At 42.6% G+C, this 16,405-nt stretch overlaps 1 protein-coding gene across 1 annotated transcript in view; it reads left to right on the plus strand.

Annotated features, from left to right (window-relative positions):
- The window catches only part of LOC124551227 (putative ATP-dependent RNA helicase DHX57), a 239,536-nt gene that overhangs the window by 120,437 nt on the left and 102,694 nt on the right, over positions 1-16,405 (plus strand). The window contains exon 14 of the mRNA XM_047126220.1: positions 3,010-3,140. Within this exon, the coding sequence (XP_046982176.1) occupies positions 3,010-3,140 (131 nt within the window). The remainder of the gene's footprint in view (positions 1-3,009; positions 3,141-16,405) is intronic.

Consider the following 16,405-nt stretch of genomic DNA (forward strand, 5'->3'; position numbering starts at 1 on the left):
CCGAGCAGTTGTAGGCGCTAAAGTCTGGAACTGTGCGACAGCTACGGTGTCAGGTTCAAATCCTGCATCGGGCATGGATGTGTATGATGTCCTTAGGTTAGTTAGGTTTAAGTAGCTCTAAGTTCTAGGGGACAGATGACCTCAGAAGTTAAGTCCCACAGTGCTCAGAGCCATTTAAACCATTTTTGAACCTTTAGGAAGACTGTGCAATGCTTCATAACAACAAATTGCCTCCGATGAGCGTGACGTCACAACTGTTTCATTAGATTCATTTCAGTAGTTATGAGCGGGGTTCATGCGCAATTGAGTGGCATGTGAGTAGTACCTTCTCCCATTTCTGTAGCCAGAAATGGGGCTGTTGGCTATGTAAGCAGTCGCAGCAAGCAGCTAGATGCATGTTTCACAAAGCCCCCCCCCCCCCCCCCCACACACACACACACACACACACACACTGAAAAGCTTAATATCAGGTCGAGGCGTCCTTCATTGGGAATCTGGACATACGAATGTGCTATTTAAGTATGCACTTTAAATGTACCATTTTAGTATGGTTCACGAAATTCCAATATTCTTGGAGTATCCTCTGATGTCTGTTTTCTTTTATGACATAATGTAAGATCTTTTAAAGTTTTACATGTACAAACATTAGGCTTCCTGCGTCATAGCAACTGCCAAAGCGCGGTGGTGCCTGTTATCTGGCGCTCTCTGATGACTACTGAAATGAACCTATTTCTAACAGGTCGTGGGGAAATATTGTGAATGGTGGTTTGGAAAGCTTTATGTTCAAAGTAAATTTCCTTTTATCCAAGTTGAACTATGTGCGAGAATGTACGATGAATTTCGAATTTCTTAAATCACAGAGCATTTGATGACAAGCCATTTAGAAGTATTTGGAGCTCAGAAGATCAGACATTCAAGTCGTTATTATGAGCAGATTGATGTAGTGCTATGGGAAGCTCTCTCTCCTCTGTGGTAGCTAATTTATTTGTGGAGAGCTTTGAGCACAATTTACTGGACTCTGCTAAAAATTTTACTGCCACATTTGTGTGATATATCTTAAAATGTGTTACATTTTAAGATGTTGAAGACCACAACAACAACAACATCTTAAAATGTATCACGTGCAAAAAATATCAACAATATATGTGAAAGTTTTGCTTCTCTTGCAGCTTATTAACCTTAGAGACCAATATTATATGTGAAAGCTTTGCTTTTCTTGTAGCAACACTATGTGTATTAAAACATTAACTTTTCCTGTTTGTGATTCAGCGCTGCTTAACGGTGATGTTGCTATTAGCTGAGTACATCACGTGTCCTGTGGTCTGAATATCCGCTGTCATTGGCTGGCGGGATCATGTGACATGAACTATGACTGGCTTACAAAAGCGCATCGCAATCTCAATTACAATGGTTCGGAAAGTAACATGCGGTGTTTGGTGGAATTCGAATTTATACTTTCGTAATACGAAAATATGCTGCATACATGTTGCTGCACATCAAAAATCTTTCCAAAAGGAGTTTTCTTCCCTGATTTTCATTTTCTGAAGTGGTGGGAAATTCTACGCCTGTGTATATAAACATAACCATGCAAAGGATTGATAGTTTTACTGTTCCGAGGGAAAATATACTGTCGTTTAATAACACAGAAAAAATGTGTTTTAATCCGGGAGAAAGTGTATTTTTAACTGGGAAATCCGGCAAGAACCTGGGAATTTTTTTTCCATGTCCGCATATACACCCTGGATGTAGGTCTATTTTCAGTTTAGTGAAGGCGACTGGAAATAGAGTTGTTAAGAGAGAAGCAAAAAGTTAACATAATCACAGAACCAGAACTGGGATGACTGGAGATAGTTAGTTCGAAGATACATCACCAACTGCATTGCGTTGTTGGAGTTTATAGACTGCAAAATCCACAAGCAGAAGATATAAATATATACCAGTTATAATGTGCTTACAATGAGCTATGAGCTCACTTAGTAAAATGGTATGCTATCTTGTAAGTGACCTGGCAGAAATGTGTACATGCTCTTGTGCAGACTTGAACTATGATAACGAATGCTGGTTATAGGTGCCTGTAATGTCAGAGTACCTGATCTGTTGTGACTTGCTCAGCCATATGCCTCCATTTCACCAGGGGCATGTGTTTCTGTAGTTACTAATGTTTGCAGGGTCGGGGAAAGACCATACTTAGTAATTACTCACACAAATGTGGTGAAATTATGCGTCTGTTGAGACCAGAAACAACGTACATAAAATTCGAATTGCACTGTTCACAGTCTATTGATATGCACAGTGTAAATTATTTGCATAACACCCAGTTCCTGTTCTTTAGGGCATGTAACTATCATGACACAGATGAGTGTAGTCTCCATGATAGAATAATGAAGTGAATTTTCTTCTATTCTTGAAATATTTTTGTTCAATGTACACTTTATCTTGCATGTGCTCACATTTCCCAAAAACCATCCTACTGTGGATAATCGATAATTTCCATGAAGAGAGACATACCCATTTGAAAGTCAGTAACTGTTCAGAAAAGTATTCCAGATGGAACACATGTAACCGACATCTCAGTATGTCACCCTTTAGTGTAGGACAACCATTTGGAAGTGATTATATTATTTGTGATGCACTGGCGATGAATAGGTCTGATCATGGGTACGTGTCAACACTCGCCGCTTAGTAAGCGTAATTTCCATTACAACAATTACACCCTTGCTATGAGAGGGAGCACCAAAGGATAATGGTATCGGTATGGGCATCTGGCAATGATATGACTATACACTTAAATCTTTCCTTGAAACATGGTACCAGACGCTTTGATGTTGTGTTCAGCCCCTTTTTCAATGTGCAGTTTTGAACTGGAATTTCACACTAGCTAATTTCCTGTTTATATGAAAAAAAAAAACAAAGTTGATCTTCTCTTAAGATTTTGTGTTAAACAATTTCTTTGTAATCCAGTTCTTGTGACAGGAATATTAATCCACAACTCCTTTTGTTTATTCACAGATTACAGCACAACGACATGCAAATCATTGTATCTGTTGGATTATGAAAAAATCAACTATGAACTTATTGAGGCAGTGTTGGTGTGGATTGCGGAAGGTGATCACAAATACCCACGGAAAGGATCAATCCTGGTGAGTGTAGCCTGATTGTTAAACACTGATTTTCCCAGGTAGTCTAAAATATGAAAAGAAAAGAAAATTATTTTCAGTCGTCTGGACTATACAGCTGAATTACGCAAAGCATTTGCATTTAACAACATTAATGATAGCATTTATAGTAATGTCAGTATTGGTACATTATAATTTGTACTACAGCTGCTTTAGAACATAATTCTGCAACCTTTCTTAAAAAGGGAGAAGCAGGTATACAAAGTTCACTGTTGGACACCGTAATACCTTAGAAATTTCATATTTTTAATATTTCCAGCATAGCTGTATAAAGAATTTTTATGTTTTATTATTACTTCTGAGAGGTTATAACAAAGGTGTCTAACAACTAATTCTACCCTATTTTTTTCAGCACCTATGATATAAATAAACTTCTTCCCAAAATAGACAAGCTGCAGTAGACTCTTATTTGATGCAGCAAGATGTCCAGCATGAGCAAATATATGTTTAATCCTGTTAATGGAGTCCAAAAATCTCTAGTATTAGGAAAAGTTTTGAACTTGATGTTTTAAATATTCAAAAAATTGCTTTAAGTAAATGTTTCAAATGATGAAAATATTGTATTTATGAGAGCTGCAAATACAGCAGAACAGATATCAAGTATTAGCTTAAATGTAAGGCATAAATATAACACCACAATAGAATAGCTTATGGTTAAATCTGAATTAGGTTTCAAATTATTTGGCCATCAATTTAGATGAGACTATTGTAAAGCCAACTCAGATATCAGATTGCTTCAGTTAATTCTTTAATGTTAGCATCAAGGTCTGGCACGGAGTTCCCTCAGCCTTGTGAGGCTATAGAGGAAACTGTTCGAATAAATAAGCAGAAAAATTGACACACAAATTCCGTAAGTGGTATTGTATTGTTCCTGAAAGAAAGAAATTCCCCGCATTGACTGTTAACCATTTACATTTTACTTTTATTTTGTGTACTACAGCATTTTGGCTGTGTAGCCATTGTGAAGCAAAATGATTAACCCATTTACTATGTACGTTTGTCACATATTTTCATGGGCAGCTCATTCTCCTGCACCACTAATTAATGAACAGCTGTCAGTGTGTTGCGTTTGGGTGGGCAGAGCTTGAGTCCTCTGCAAATTTATGTTTTCTACTCCAGTTTTTTCAGGTTGTTTCACTAACCACTTTGTAGTCTGCAGTGTGTACACAGGGTGGTCGAAAAGTTTCTAGCCCGAGGTAGTTACCGTAATGTCTCGAACAAACAATACCACCACCACCACCTATTTTTATGGTGACTCTTTGTGGGTATGCAAGTCAAATTTCGTGGCTCCAGCTTTGTTAGCGTTGCTGCTAGGATGCATTATATACCGTAATGTAAGCAAAATGACAAATATTGAGAGAATGAAGAACCACGCTGTGATTGAATATTTTCATTTGAAGGGGATGGCGCCCAAGGAAATTGCGGAGGACATGTGGAATACACTTAAGGACTGTGCTCCGTCTTGTGCAACAGTGAAAAACTTGTGCCTGATTTCAAATGTGAAAGAATGAGTGTGGAAGATGCGCCTAGGAGCAGAAGGCATGTCACCATTGCCACTGATGAGACAGTGACTCCAATTCACTTTGCAGGATCGTCAAGCAATGTTGCAGCACATTGAAACCACATTTGGAATATCCCATGGACATTATCATGATATTCTTGTGGATATTCTGGGTATGCCGAAAGTTTCATCTCGTCTGGTCCCGAAAGACTTGAATGCAGATCAGAGATGGGAGCATGAGCAGTGTTATGAAGAAATCATCTGTCAATTTGAAGTAGATGAAGACGGCTTTCTTGCAAAGTATGTGACAGTGGTTGAAACGTGGGTTCGCCACTTTGATCCTGAGACAAAACAATTGTCACAGCAGTGGAAACATCCTTCATCCCCTACCCCAAAAGAGTTCTGGGTGCAGTAATCAGTCGGTAAGGTGATGGCATTGGTCTTCATGGATGCTGAAGGGGTAATTATGATGGATTACTTGCAAAAGGGCGTAACTATCAATGCATCACATTATTGCGCCCTCCTGCAGCATTCGAGAGAAGAGATAAAGAAAGAAAGGTGTGGGAAAATTGGCGTGCAGAGTTCTTTTGCGTCAAGATAATGCACCAGCACACAAAGCTCTCGCAACACTGGAAAATCTGCGTGACTGCAGGTTCGAATTATGTCATCTGCTATTTTCTCCAGATTTAGCTCCATCAGACTTATTTCTTTCCCAAACCTAAAAAAAGACCTCAAAGGATGATGCTTTAACAGTGAAGAAGCAGTGATTGATTCTGTGAATGCTTGGTTGGACTCAAAATTGAAACCTTTTATTTGAATGGTTTGCAGAAGTTATCTGAGAATGCGTGCAAGTGTGTTAGTGTACATTGGTATTATATTGAAAATAAATTTGTGTTATGAAATATCTGTCATTCTTTATTTGTTAGGCTATAAACTTTTTGACCCGCCACCCCTTGTATATGCCCTAGGACAACTGCGAAATGTGGGGAAAAAGCAGTAATTTTTTCGTCTGGGAAGAACCTGGAAATTTTCTCAATACCAGGAATTTTTCATTGTTTTAGTTTTCAGTTAAATTTTTGTAGTTTTGTCTAGCAATAGCTGATACTTTAATGAAGAATTGTACTTCAGCCCACTACTGCAGAATAATACTGCCGCAGTAAAATATAAACGAGAGGATAACACTAAAATAAAACTCCAATTGCAAAGAAAATGTGCAATTTACAGCAGCAAAACACAGTGCACACACAAGAGTATGCTGACAACGAAATGTGTGACAGGCTTTATGAGAAAAACTGTGGAGTAACAACAAACTGCTTTTGATGAGCGTATCACAACTGTTTGCTTTTGTAACAGGTCACAAGAAAATATTGCAAATGGTGGTTTGAGAAGGATGAATTATGTTGCTTTTGAGAATATGCGATCAGTTTCTTAACTCACTGAGTGTTTGACTGTCATTTGAGACTTAACTCTTTGAGGGCTGACCGCTTAGAAAAATTTTGAGCCCAGAAGACTAGCCATTTATGCTGTTATTGCAGAAGAAGTTGAGTAGCACCGTCACTTGGTGTAGCGGTTATGACACTAGAGTCCCTAAACTGTTGCATGGAGGGTTAGGAGTTCAAAACTCCCCTGAACTATAAAATTTTAATTTCTATATTCGGTTTGAGGACATCGTAGAAGTATCCACAAATATCAAGAATCATTGTACTGGGATTTTCTGTAACTGTATATATACTGTATGTGTTCTGGCCGGAGGCAGTTCGCTCCGTGCTCTTGTATGTGCAAGTCCTGACTAAACCTACATTAAGTGAAGTTAGTGTTCGTCATTCATGTAGTTACACCTTCTTCTACGTGACACTATTACTTAAAACTTTACTGGCACATTTGTGTTTGATATTTCTTAAAGGGTAACATATGGTAAAAAAGACCAAGTTTCAAGGTTAGTTCTTCATATTTATTTTACTTCTTTCTTAGATTACAAATTGTGCAATAATTATGACAAAAAGAATGATTATTGGGAGAGGGGGAAGGGCAAGGTGAGTTCTTGAGAAATTTCACATGTAATTGGCTTTTCTGTGGAGAAGTCAGAGTGCTCAACAGAACTATAGTGCACAGCAGAGAAATTTATAATCGTGCTTGTCAGAAGTATTCAGATACTGCAGTTTTCAAGTTGTGCTCTTAGGATCCAGCCTGACAACACCCTTGGAAAAAAAACGGCAAAAAAATTTGATGACCAGTATTATATGTGAAAGCTTAGCAGTTCTCGTGGCTATACTGTATGTATATCAATTTAAACTGTTAACTTTTCCTATTTAAGTGTTTGCACTACTTAACAGTGATGTTACTTGGCTGACTGAAAAGCACATCATGTAGCACAATCTCAATTTCAGTGCTTCGTAAGGTACTGTGCTGTATTTGGTGGAATTCGTATTTGTACTTTTGTAATAGGAAAACATGTAGTCTACATGTTACTGTGCTTCAAAGACTCGCCAAAATACACTGCTTTTTGCTGACTTTCATTTCCTAAAGTGCTGGGAAGTTACACTGGTGTATAAAACCGTTACGTGTCAAAGCATTTATTATTTCAACAGCTGTTACAGAAGGTATAGTGTCAGTTAACATGGAAAAAAAAAGTCCTTTCACTCTTGGTGTTGCATGTTTTCAACTGAAAAAAGTGTGTTTTCACTCAGGAATATTTTTAATCAGGGAAATCTGGGAAAATCCAGGAATTGTTTTTCTTATCTGCATATAAACCCCCCACCCTTTCCTCCCTAGCAACGTGCCTCTCCCCATTGTTTGCAGAACAGTATTCAATTTGTAATTTTTTTTCCCACTAAAAATCAAAGTATAGTTGCTTTAAATCAAAACTGGTAAAACAGACAAATTCTAAATTTCTTAGAAGCATAGTTTTGAAAGCTCTTTAGTCTACCAAAAGCACTCAAGGCCATTTTTAACTCTTGTCTTTATTTCTTTTCCCTCCATTGTGTCATTAATAAGTCAACTGGTCCAGATGTAATCCAGTTCGGTTTTAGAGGAAGTACTCTTCAGCATTAGCCCTTTATGTCTTTTGAATTTACTGCAAATCTCTCGACCAGCACAAAGACCCAAGTGCAGGTGTCTTGTGTATAAAAGAGTAAAAGAATGGACCTGCAAAATTACACACCAATATCCTCAATCTGGTACCCCGTGCCGCGGAATTTGAATCCCCGCCAGACATCATGGACGTCGAAGACCCATAGAGGTCTCTGTACCATCATGCCGTAAGCTGTGGCGGCGCGCGCCTCCTGGCCCGCATTTAAAGTGAGGGTGCCACAGTGGAACACGTGGTTGCAGCAGTCAGTAGCGGCGTCTCCGATCGAGTACTTAAGCACCTGCCTGTCGCTCAGCCTGCCGGTCTAACCTTGCGTACGTCTCAGGACATATCGCCTCGCTTTAGACAGTGTATTGACTTTTGTGCTTTCTTTACGAGTGGACGTGGTTGTATTGTTTGGTTTTCTTGACTCTGTTGTCCGTTCTTGTTGTGTCATAAGGTCCTTCGTTGGTCGTGTCCGTCCTCTCCCATTGTGTTGTTGTTCGCGGGCCGCTCCGCGGGTCCCGCCACGTTTCCGTCACTACAACCCTGCAACTGTTCCAGTCGCCGTTACAACATTTTGGCGACGAGGTAAACGGTGGTCATTGTTGGTATGGAGGCGATGTTGGTCTGTCTGCTGGAGCAACAGCAGCAGCATCTTACAAAAGTCGCTGCAGTTGCTAACAGACAAAGTCGATGCCTGGGACACATTATCACAACAGCTTCAGAGTCCTCGGGTGTCCGATGCTTTCTCACTTCCACCCTTTAATGACGCTAACGAGGACTGGGAAACCTACTTACATTGGCTGAAACAACATTTCACGGCTTTTCAAGTCATGGACGACTCCTTGCAGCGGTCATTGTTTTTGTCTTGTGCCTCCCTGGACATGTTCTTTCTTCTCTGCAAGTTGGCACCGTTGTCCGATCCTGTGGCTCTCTCTTTCCAGGAGATCTGCCTTTTTCCGACAAACTATTATTCCCAACGGTACCATGTTGTCGCCTCTCGGCTGGTGTTCCAGCAGTACCATAAACAGCCTGGTCAGTGGTATCGTTCCTGGGTCACAGAGTTGCAGGGTGTCAGCCGTCAATGCGATTTTACTTGCACCAATCAGCAGTGTAAGGCTTCGTATGCAGACTCCCTGATCCGGGATGTGGTGGTTCTGCTGGCTCCCGATCCTGAGGTCCGTACTGCGGCGTTGAAACTCGACAACCCCTCCTCGGAAGACATTCTCCGCATTGCCCACTCCTTTGAAATTGCTCAAGCAGGTAACGAGTGTCTCATGGCGTGACTGCATGTGGCGGCGATCGCGGCGTCACGGCGGGTGCCGCCCTTGCGACGTTTACGTGGCCCGGCTGACAGAGGCCAGTGCCTTCGGGACTCCTCGTTGTCCGACGTCTCTATGGCATTGGCGCTTTCGGTCACTCCTTGTCGCCGGTTGCGCGGCCCACTTCCGTCTTGCCCACAGTGCTTTACTGTACATTCGCGCGCAGATTGTCCCCACCGCTGGAAAACATGCATGCTGTGTAAGAAGGGGGGCCACATCCAATCGATTTGTCGTAGTCGCTCGACTCGCTCCAGTCCTGCCCCTTCTGGGCCTCAAGATACAGTCCGTGCTCTGAAATCAGTTGTCCCACAGGACGACCCGTCAGTGCGGAAGCTTTTCCTCACGCTCCGGATTTTCACTGAGGATGTCAGTTTTCAGGTCAACACTGGGGCCACCGTCTCCCTGATTAATGTGGTGACATATACCCGGCTGGGCTCTCCTGCGTTGCCGCCTCCCTCTCACCTTTTGGTCGCCTACGGAGACGGTTCCATTCCCTGTCGTGGGCAGTTTGTCATGCAGGTGATGTACAAGAGTGTTCCCCGACTCCTTACCCTCTTTGTCATCGACCATCTGTCGGCTTCAAATATATTTGGCCTGGATGCGTTTCAACTGTTTGGATTTTCAATTTCCGATGAAGTTAAGGTCGTTTCCACAGCTTTTCCCTTTCAGGACTTGGACGATCTGTGCTCTGCTTGTGCGTCGTTGTTTTCACCGGATCTCGGATGTGCTTCCGGCTTTCAGGCGCACATCACCCTACGGCCCCCTTCCGGTGGCCTTACGGCCAGCGGTCAAGCAGGAACTTGATCGGCTCCGAGCCGCTGGCATGCTGGAGCCTGTCACTTACAGTGCATGGGCGACACCACTGGTGGTCATGTGGAAACCCAATGGGTCCCTTTGGCGGTGAGGGGACTTCGGCACTACAGTCAATGCTCAATCCCTCACTGATACCCCATTTCCCGACAGGAAGACCTTCTTGCCGAGCTTGCCGGGGGAGAGTATTTTTCCAAGATTGATCTGGCTGAGTCATACCACCAATTGCCCTTGGTTGCCGAATCTCAGAACATGGTTATCAACACGCCTTTCAGATTGTATAAGTACAAGCTCCTTCCCTTTGGTGTCTCTTCGGTGCCGGCCATTTTCCAGCGATTCCTGGAGCAGCTTACACAGCCTATCCCTGCCTGTGTGAATTATCTGGATGACATCTTGGTCACTGGGCATTCCCGCTAGGAACATTTGCGAAACCTCAGCACCTCATTTCACGCTGTGCAGTCTGCTGGTTTACGCTGTTGGCTGGACAAGTGTTATTTTTCAACCAGAAGTGCAATACTTAGGCCACTGGCTTAGCAAAGATGGCATTTGCCCTTCGGGTTGTAATGTCGCGGCCATTGAGGCCCTTCCTCGTCCCAAAGACTTATCTGAACTCCAGGTGTTTTGGGGCAAGGTTACTTATTACTTGCTCCACGCTGCCTCTGTTGCTCAACCCCTCAATCACTTGCGTCACAAAGGGATACCTTTTGATTAGACCCCTGCCTGTGACCAGGCTTTTCTCCGTTTAAAGGCGATGCTGAAGTCCGCCCCTTGTCTTATACCCCTTTTCTCTGGACCGCCTCTTGGTTGTGGCGGCTGATGCGTCGGCATACAGGATTGGGCCGTTCTTGCACACCGGGAAGCCGATGGCTCAGAACAGCCCATCACTTATGGCTCTCAGACGTTGACCCCAACACAATGGAACTACTCCCAGATTGAAAAGGAGGCTCTGGTGATCGTGTTCGCTGTCCAAAAATTTCACACCTATCTCTTTGGGGCAATGTTCACCCTCCTGACGGACCATATACCCTTAGTTACACTGTTCAGACCCCACTCTCACCTTCCAGAGCAGACGGCTCAACGTCTCCAGCGCTGGGCATTGTTTTTACGTAATTATGTTTACACCATCTGGTATAAGCCCACCGCCCACCATGCTAACGCGGACACTTTGTCACGTCTCCCAGCGGGCCCCGATCCTGCCTTTGACCAACAGGAGGTCCACTGCTTTCACATTGATTCCGCCCGCTGGGATGCGCTGGACGGTCTGCCTCTTATGCATGCTCACATTGCTGTGGCTACCCACCACGACCCTGTCTTGCAACAGGTTCTCAACTACGTGGTCCACGGGTGGCCGTCCTACGTCACTCATTGGATGCAGTCCGATTTCGGCCCTTGGCGCCAAGTGTCCCACGCTCTCCGTGGTCGATGATGTCCTTCTGTTGGCCACGGAGTCCGATGCCCATCGGGTGGTCACCCCTCCAGCTTTGTGGCTTCGGGTGCTCATTTTGTTACACCGCGGCCACTGGGGTATGTCCCGTATGAAAGTTTTGGCTCACTGGAATGTGTATTGGCCCAACATCGATGGCGATGTTGAGCAACTGGTCCGTGCGTGCACTGTCTGTGCGCGTCACCAGGTGAGTCCCACTCTGTCATTTGCAGCCTGGCCTGTACCTCACCGTCCCTGGGATCGCATCCATATCGATTTTGCGGGCCCGTTTTTGGGGTCCATGTGGTTACTCATTGTTTATGCTTACTCCAAATATCCATATGTTGTCCGAATGGCATCCACCACCATGGAGGCTACACTCACGGCCCTGGCCCAGGTTCTCGCCATTGAGGGTCTGCCACACATATTGGTCTCCGATAACGGTCCCCAATTCACAGCGTCCTCCTTCGACGACTTCTGTCAGGCCAACGGTATCAAACATATCCGTAGCCCACCTTTCCATCCTTCATCCAATGGCGCGGTGGAGAGGCTTGTCCGCACTTTTAAACAACAGTTGCCTAAGGTGATCGACACATCTCCAACCACGTCGGCCTTCACCCTGTTTTTGAGCACCTATTACACTATGCCCATTGACTATGCCCATGCCCCTGCTGATGCCATTCTCCTCCTCCCGCCCCCACTCACGGTCCTCGCAGCGGTACGCCCCTGGCACGGCCGTATGGGCCCACGAGTAAGGGTGCGAGGCGGGTTGGACACCCGCCACGGTCGTCGCGGCCCATGGGCGGCGTGTGACATTGGTGCAGACATCGAAAGGCTTGGAGCGCCGCCATCATAATCGGCTCCACCCGCATGCCGCCACGAGACTGGCGCCGCCGCCTCTGTCCCTACCTCCTTCAGGTACGGACGTAGTCCTCGAGTCACCGTCCCTGCCCCCGGTTGCCGTCTCCTCGAGGGCCTGCTGCCGGCCCTCTCCACCTCCGGGTGGATCGGCGGCCTCCTCCCCCGCCCTGGACTCTGGATCGGCTGTCATGGATACCTCGGGCGTCACTTCCTCCCCACCAATAGCGGTTGATGAGCCCGGCTCCTCTTCCCACTGCCGCTCGCCTTGGCACCGTCCGGTGCGTTTCCGCCCCTATGCGCAAGTTTCAGGGGGGAGGGATCTGGTACTGCGTGCCGCGGAATTTGAATCCCCACCAGATGTCATGGACTTCGAAGACCCATAGAGGTCTCTGTACCATCGCGCCGTAAGCTGTGACGGTGAGTGCCTCCCGGCCCGCATTTAGAGTGAGGGTGCCACAGTGGAACACGTGGTTGCAGCAGCCAATAGTGGCGTCCCCGATCGAGTACTTAAACGCCTGCCTGTTGCTCAGCCTGCCAGTCTAACCTTGCGTACGTCTCAGGACATATCACCTCGCATTAGACAGTGTATTGTCTTTCGTGTTTTCTTTACGAGTGGTTGTGGTTGTCTTGTTTGGTTTTCTTGACTCTGTTGTCTGTTGTTGTTGTTGTGTGGTAAGGTCCTTCGTTGGTCGTGTCAGTCCTCTCCCGTTGTGTTGTTGTTCGCGTGCTGCTCCGCGGGTCCTGCCGCATTTCCGCCACTACAACCCCGCGAGTGTTCCGATCGCCGTTACAACAGTTAACATTGCTGTGCTGGAGAATTTTTGACCATATCATACGTTTGAATGTAATAAATTTCCTTGAGACAGTGCAGACCTAGAAAGCACTGCTTGTGCAAAAATCAGCATGTCCTTTTCTCACACATTGGCCTGCAAACTGTAGATGTAGGGCAAAAGGCAGATCCCATATTCTTAAATTTCTGGGAAGCGTTTGGCACTGTGCCCCACTGCAGGTTATTAACAAAGGTCTGAGTATACGGATTAGGTTCCCAGTATGTGATTGGTTCAAAGAGTTCATAAGGAAAAGAAGCCAGCGTGTTGTCCTGGATGGCAAGTGCTCATCAGAGATAAGGATGTCTCATCAGGAGTACCCCAGGGAAGTGTGACAGGACTGTTTTTGTTCTGTATATACATAAACAACCTGATGGATAGGATGAGCTCCAGTCTGGTGTGGCTTATGATGTAGTGTATGGGAGAGTGTTGCTTAGTGACTGTTGATGGATGGAGGATGACTTAAATGGAAAGGTCCCCCTGGGTCAGATTGACTTTTTGAAAGCAATTATACAGTGGTATAGATTAGGGTCCTAGGTGTCACACACTGCAGACATTCATCAAAGTGTACCCACGTTATCGACAAATAAAAATTTTGGATTTTGCTTAATACTCTAGAGTTGTAAAAATATTAATATACTGCAGAGTGGTGGTGTAGTTTAGTGGCTTAAGATATGTACCTGACATGAAAAAGACTGGGTTTGAATCAAGTCAGGTGTTTTAAAACTGTTTATTTTTAAACCTTCATTGAAATAAATTTGATCATTATTTTTATTTAATCAATTGGTGTAAATGTAATTTTTTCATTTCTAATCCTTTCTACTGTCATTTTACTCCTCATATTAAATTTTTCATTTGCTCTCATCTTCTTCATTTGAATCTTTGCCAATGTGATTTTTATGTATTAACATTGATTTAATTTCTTCTATTTTATCATCTTATATTACAGTCCACGTTATTGAATTCAGTATTTCTGTTGCTGATTTTGCTTGAATTAAGTTTTCTCTGTAATCTGTTCTTTCATGAATTTAGTTTTCTTTATAATCTGTTCTTTCGTTTAAATCTTGCAGATGGATTATTTTGACCATAACGCAACAAGAATTTGTTTTAAATGTTTATATGATAATAACAATCTAAAAAAAGTATATCTTGTAACGAAAAACGTGTTTTGGAAACATTGAGCCAGTGAGGTAAATTATTTCAGCTTTCGTTTTTTAACTGAGGGATAAAACGCTTTCAGATATTTAAATTTTATGATTGACAGATAAGAATAATTAAATTCACATGTAGAAAGATACCAAATGAAAAACTAATTATAGAAAGAAGAAACGAGAGCAAATAACGTTAGTGTGGTGATTAAAATAATGTGGCAAAGGATTAGAAATAAAAGAATTACATTTAAACCAGTTACTTGAATAAACATAATGATAAGTCATTGCACAAGCTTTAGGACATCAATGATGGATCTCTAACCACTGTTCTGCAACACTGATCTGGATAACACTATTATTTTTAAGACTAGAGAATCACACGAAATCGTTTTTCATCATTTTCCTGCAAACGTGGGCCCTATAGAACAAATGGCTCCAGGATGTGGCACGTGGGACTCTGACCCACACCAACATATAGCTGCTTTAAAAATGTTGATCCTGCCATTGGGGACCTCTCCTTGTGGCAACTTGCTCTAAATGTAGATAAATGTAAGTTAATGCACGTGAGTAGGAAAAACAATTCTGTACTTGACACAATCAGATCAATTGAAAATTTAGGCATGACATTGGAAAATAATAAATGATAGGATGAGCGCATAAGGTCGATAGTAGAGAAGGTGAATGGTCGACTTCGGTTTATTGGGAGAATTCTAGGAAAATGTAGCTCATTTATAAACGAGATCACATGTAGGAGACTAGTGTGACCCGTTCTTCAGTACTGCTTGAGTGTTTGGAATCCTCACCAGGCCAGATTAAAGGAAGACATCGAAGCAATTCAGAGGCAAAATGTTAGATTTCTTACCAACTAGGTTTGATCAATACACGAGAATTAAGGAGATGCCTTGTAAACCCAAATGGGAATCCCTAGAGGAAGATCAAATTCTTTTCGCGAAACACTATTAAGAAAATAGAGAACTGGTATTTGCAGCAGAACGATTGCACTGCTGCCAACTTACATTTCGTATAAGAATCGTGAAGGCAAGACAAAATAAGAGAATTTAGGGCTTTTACAGAGACGTGTAAGCAATCTCTTTTTCCCTTGCTTCATTTGCGAGTGGAACAGGAAAGGAAGTGACTAGTAGCAGTACAAAGTAACCTCCACGATGTAATTTATCTTGAAATACCCTAAATACAAAAAATTGTCGATTAGTTCAATGAGCTTTCATATTTTATTTACAATTTGCTTTTTGATTATATATCATGTCAGTCTTATTACAATTTATTTTCAGGCGTACTTTTAAAATTCCTCTGTTACAGTCTTCCAGTGACACTTGGATAAGAATGTTACAGTGTCATCAGAAAAAGAAAGTAGTCCCATTATGTTCTGCAAGCATATAGCTGTTCTTATTTTTCTTGTTTTAGGAATCTGAAAGCTTGCTTTAGATTCTCCATTAAATGATTTCATTCATAAGTTGCAAATGAATCTTTTGTAAGAGTTCTTAAATTAGACTTGATCATAGTGAATCGCCATAACAAAGTAAATGTTATGTGACTTCCCGTAAGAGTTTGAGGGAATTACAGAATTTAGAAATTTTTGACAGTAGACACAGAAATTATTACATTATTGGAAAAACAAAAATTCCTTTGAATTGGGATGCTTTTTTCCATCATTTGAATGCAGCTTTCATTGAATTGACAATGTCGTACTGTCACTAACTGTATTCTTATTTCTCTTGCCATATATACAGGGTGTCCCATGTATCCTGCTCACCCAAAATAACTTTTTTTTCTGGTGCTTTAAATGAAAAATTGTTTCAACCTGTGTTTTTTAACATCACTGGACAGTTCTTGCTGAGAGTGTACATTTTATGTACACCCATAGATGTAGGAGACATGGCATAGAGATTAAATTTTTGAATTGGAATTGTATAAATTATATTGAAGGGTCTCATCCTCTCCAAGAGCTTTTCAAACCCGTATCACATTCTACCATCTTATCCAAGAAACTAGTAACAATGATAAATAATACATAAGTTCTCTAATTTAAATAGCCGTTCAGTACGTTTCATTATCTAAATCATTTAACCTCTTCAAGGTGTGTGTGAACATTTTACAAATTACCTGTAAACATAGAATGCTACAGTACTTCACTGTACAGTAATTGGATCTTGTTATTGTACAGTACTGTATTACAGTACTTATGACAGAGCTCTGTGTTAAGATGTGTCAGAAGTAATACACAAAACCCACACCTCTACTACAAC

The sequence above is a fragment of the Schistocerca americana genome, chromosome 9 (genome assembly GCF_021461395.2).
Source record: "Schistocerca americana isolate TAMUIC-IGC-003095 chromosome 9, iqSchAmer2.1, whole genome shotgun sequence".
NCBI classification, from domain to species: Eukaryota; Metazoa; Arthropoda; class Insecta; order Orthoptera; family Acrididae; genus Schistocerca; species Schistocerca americana.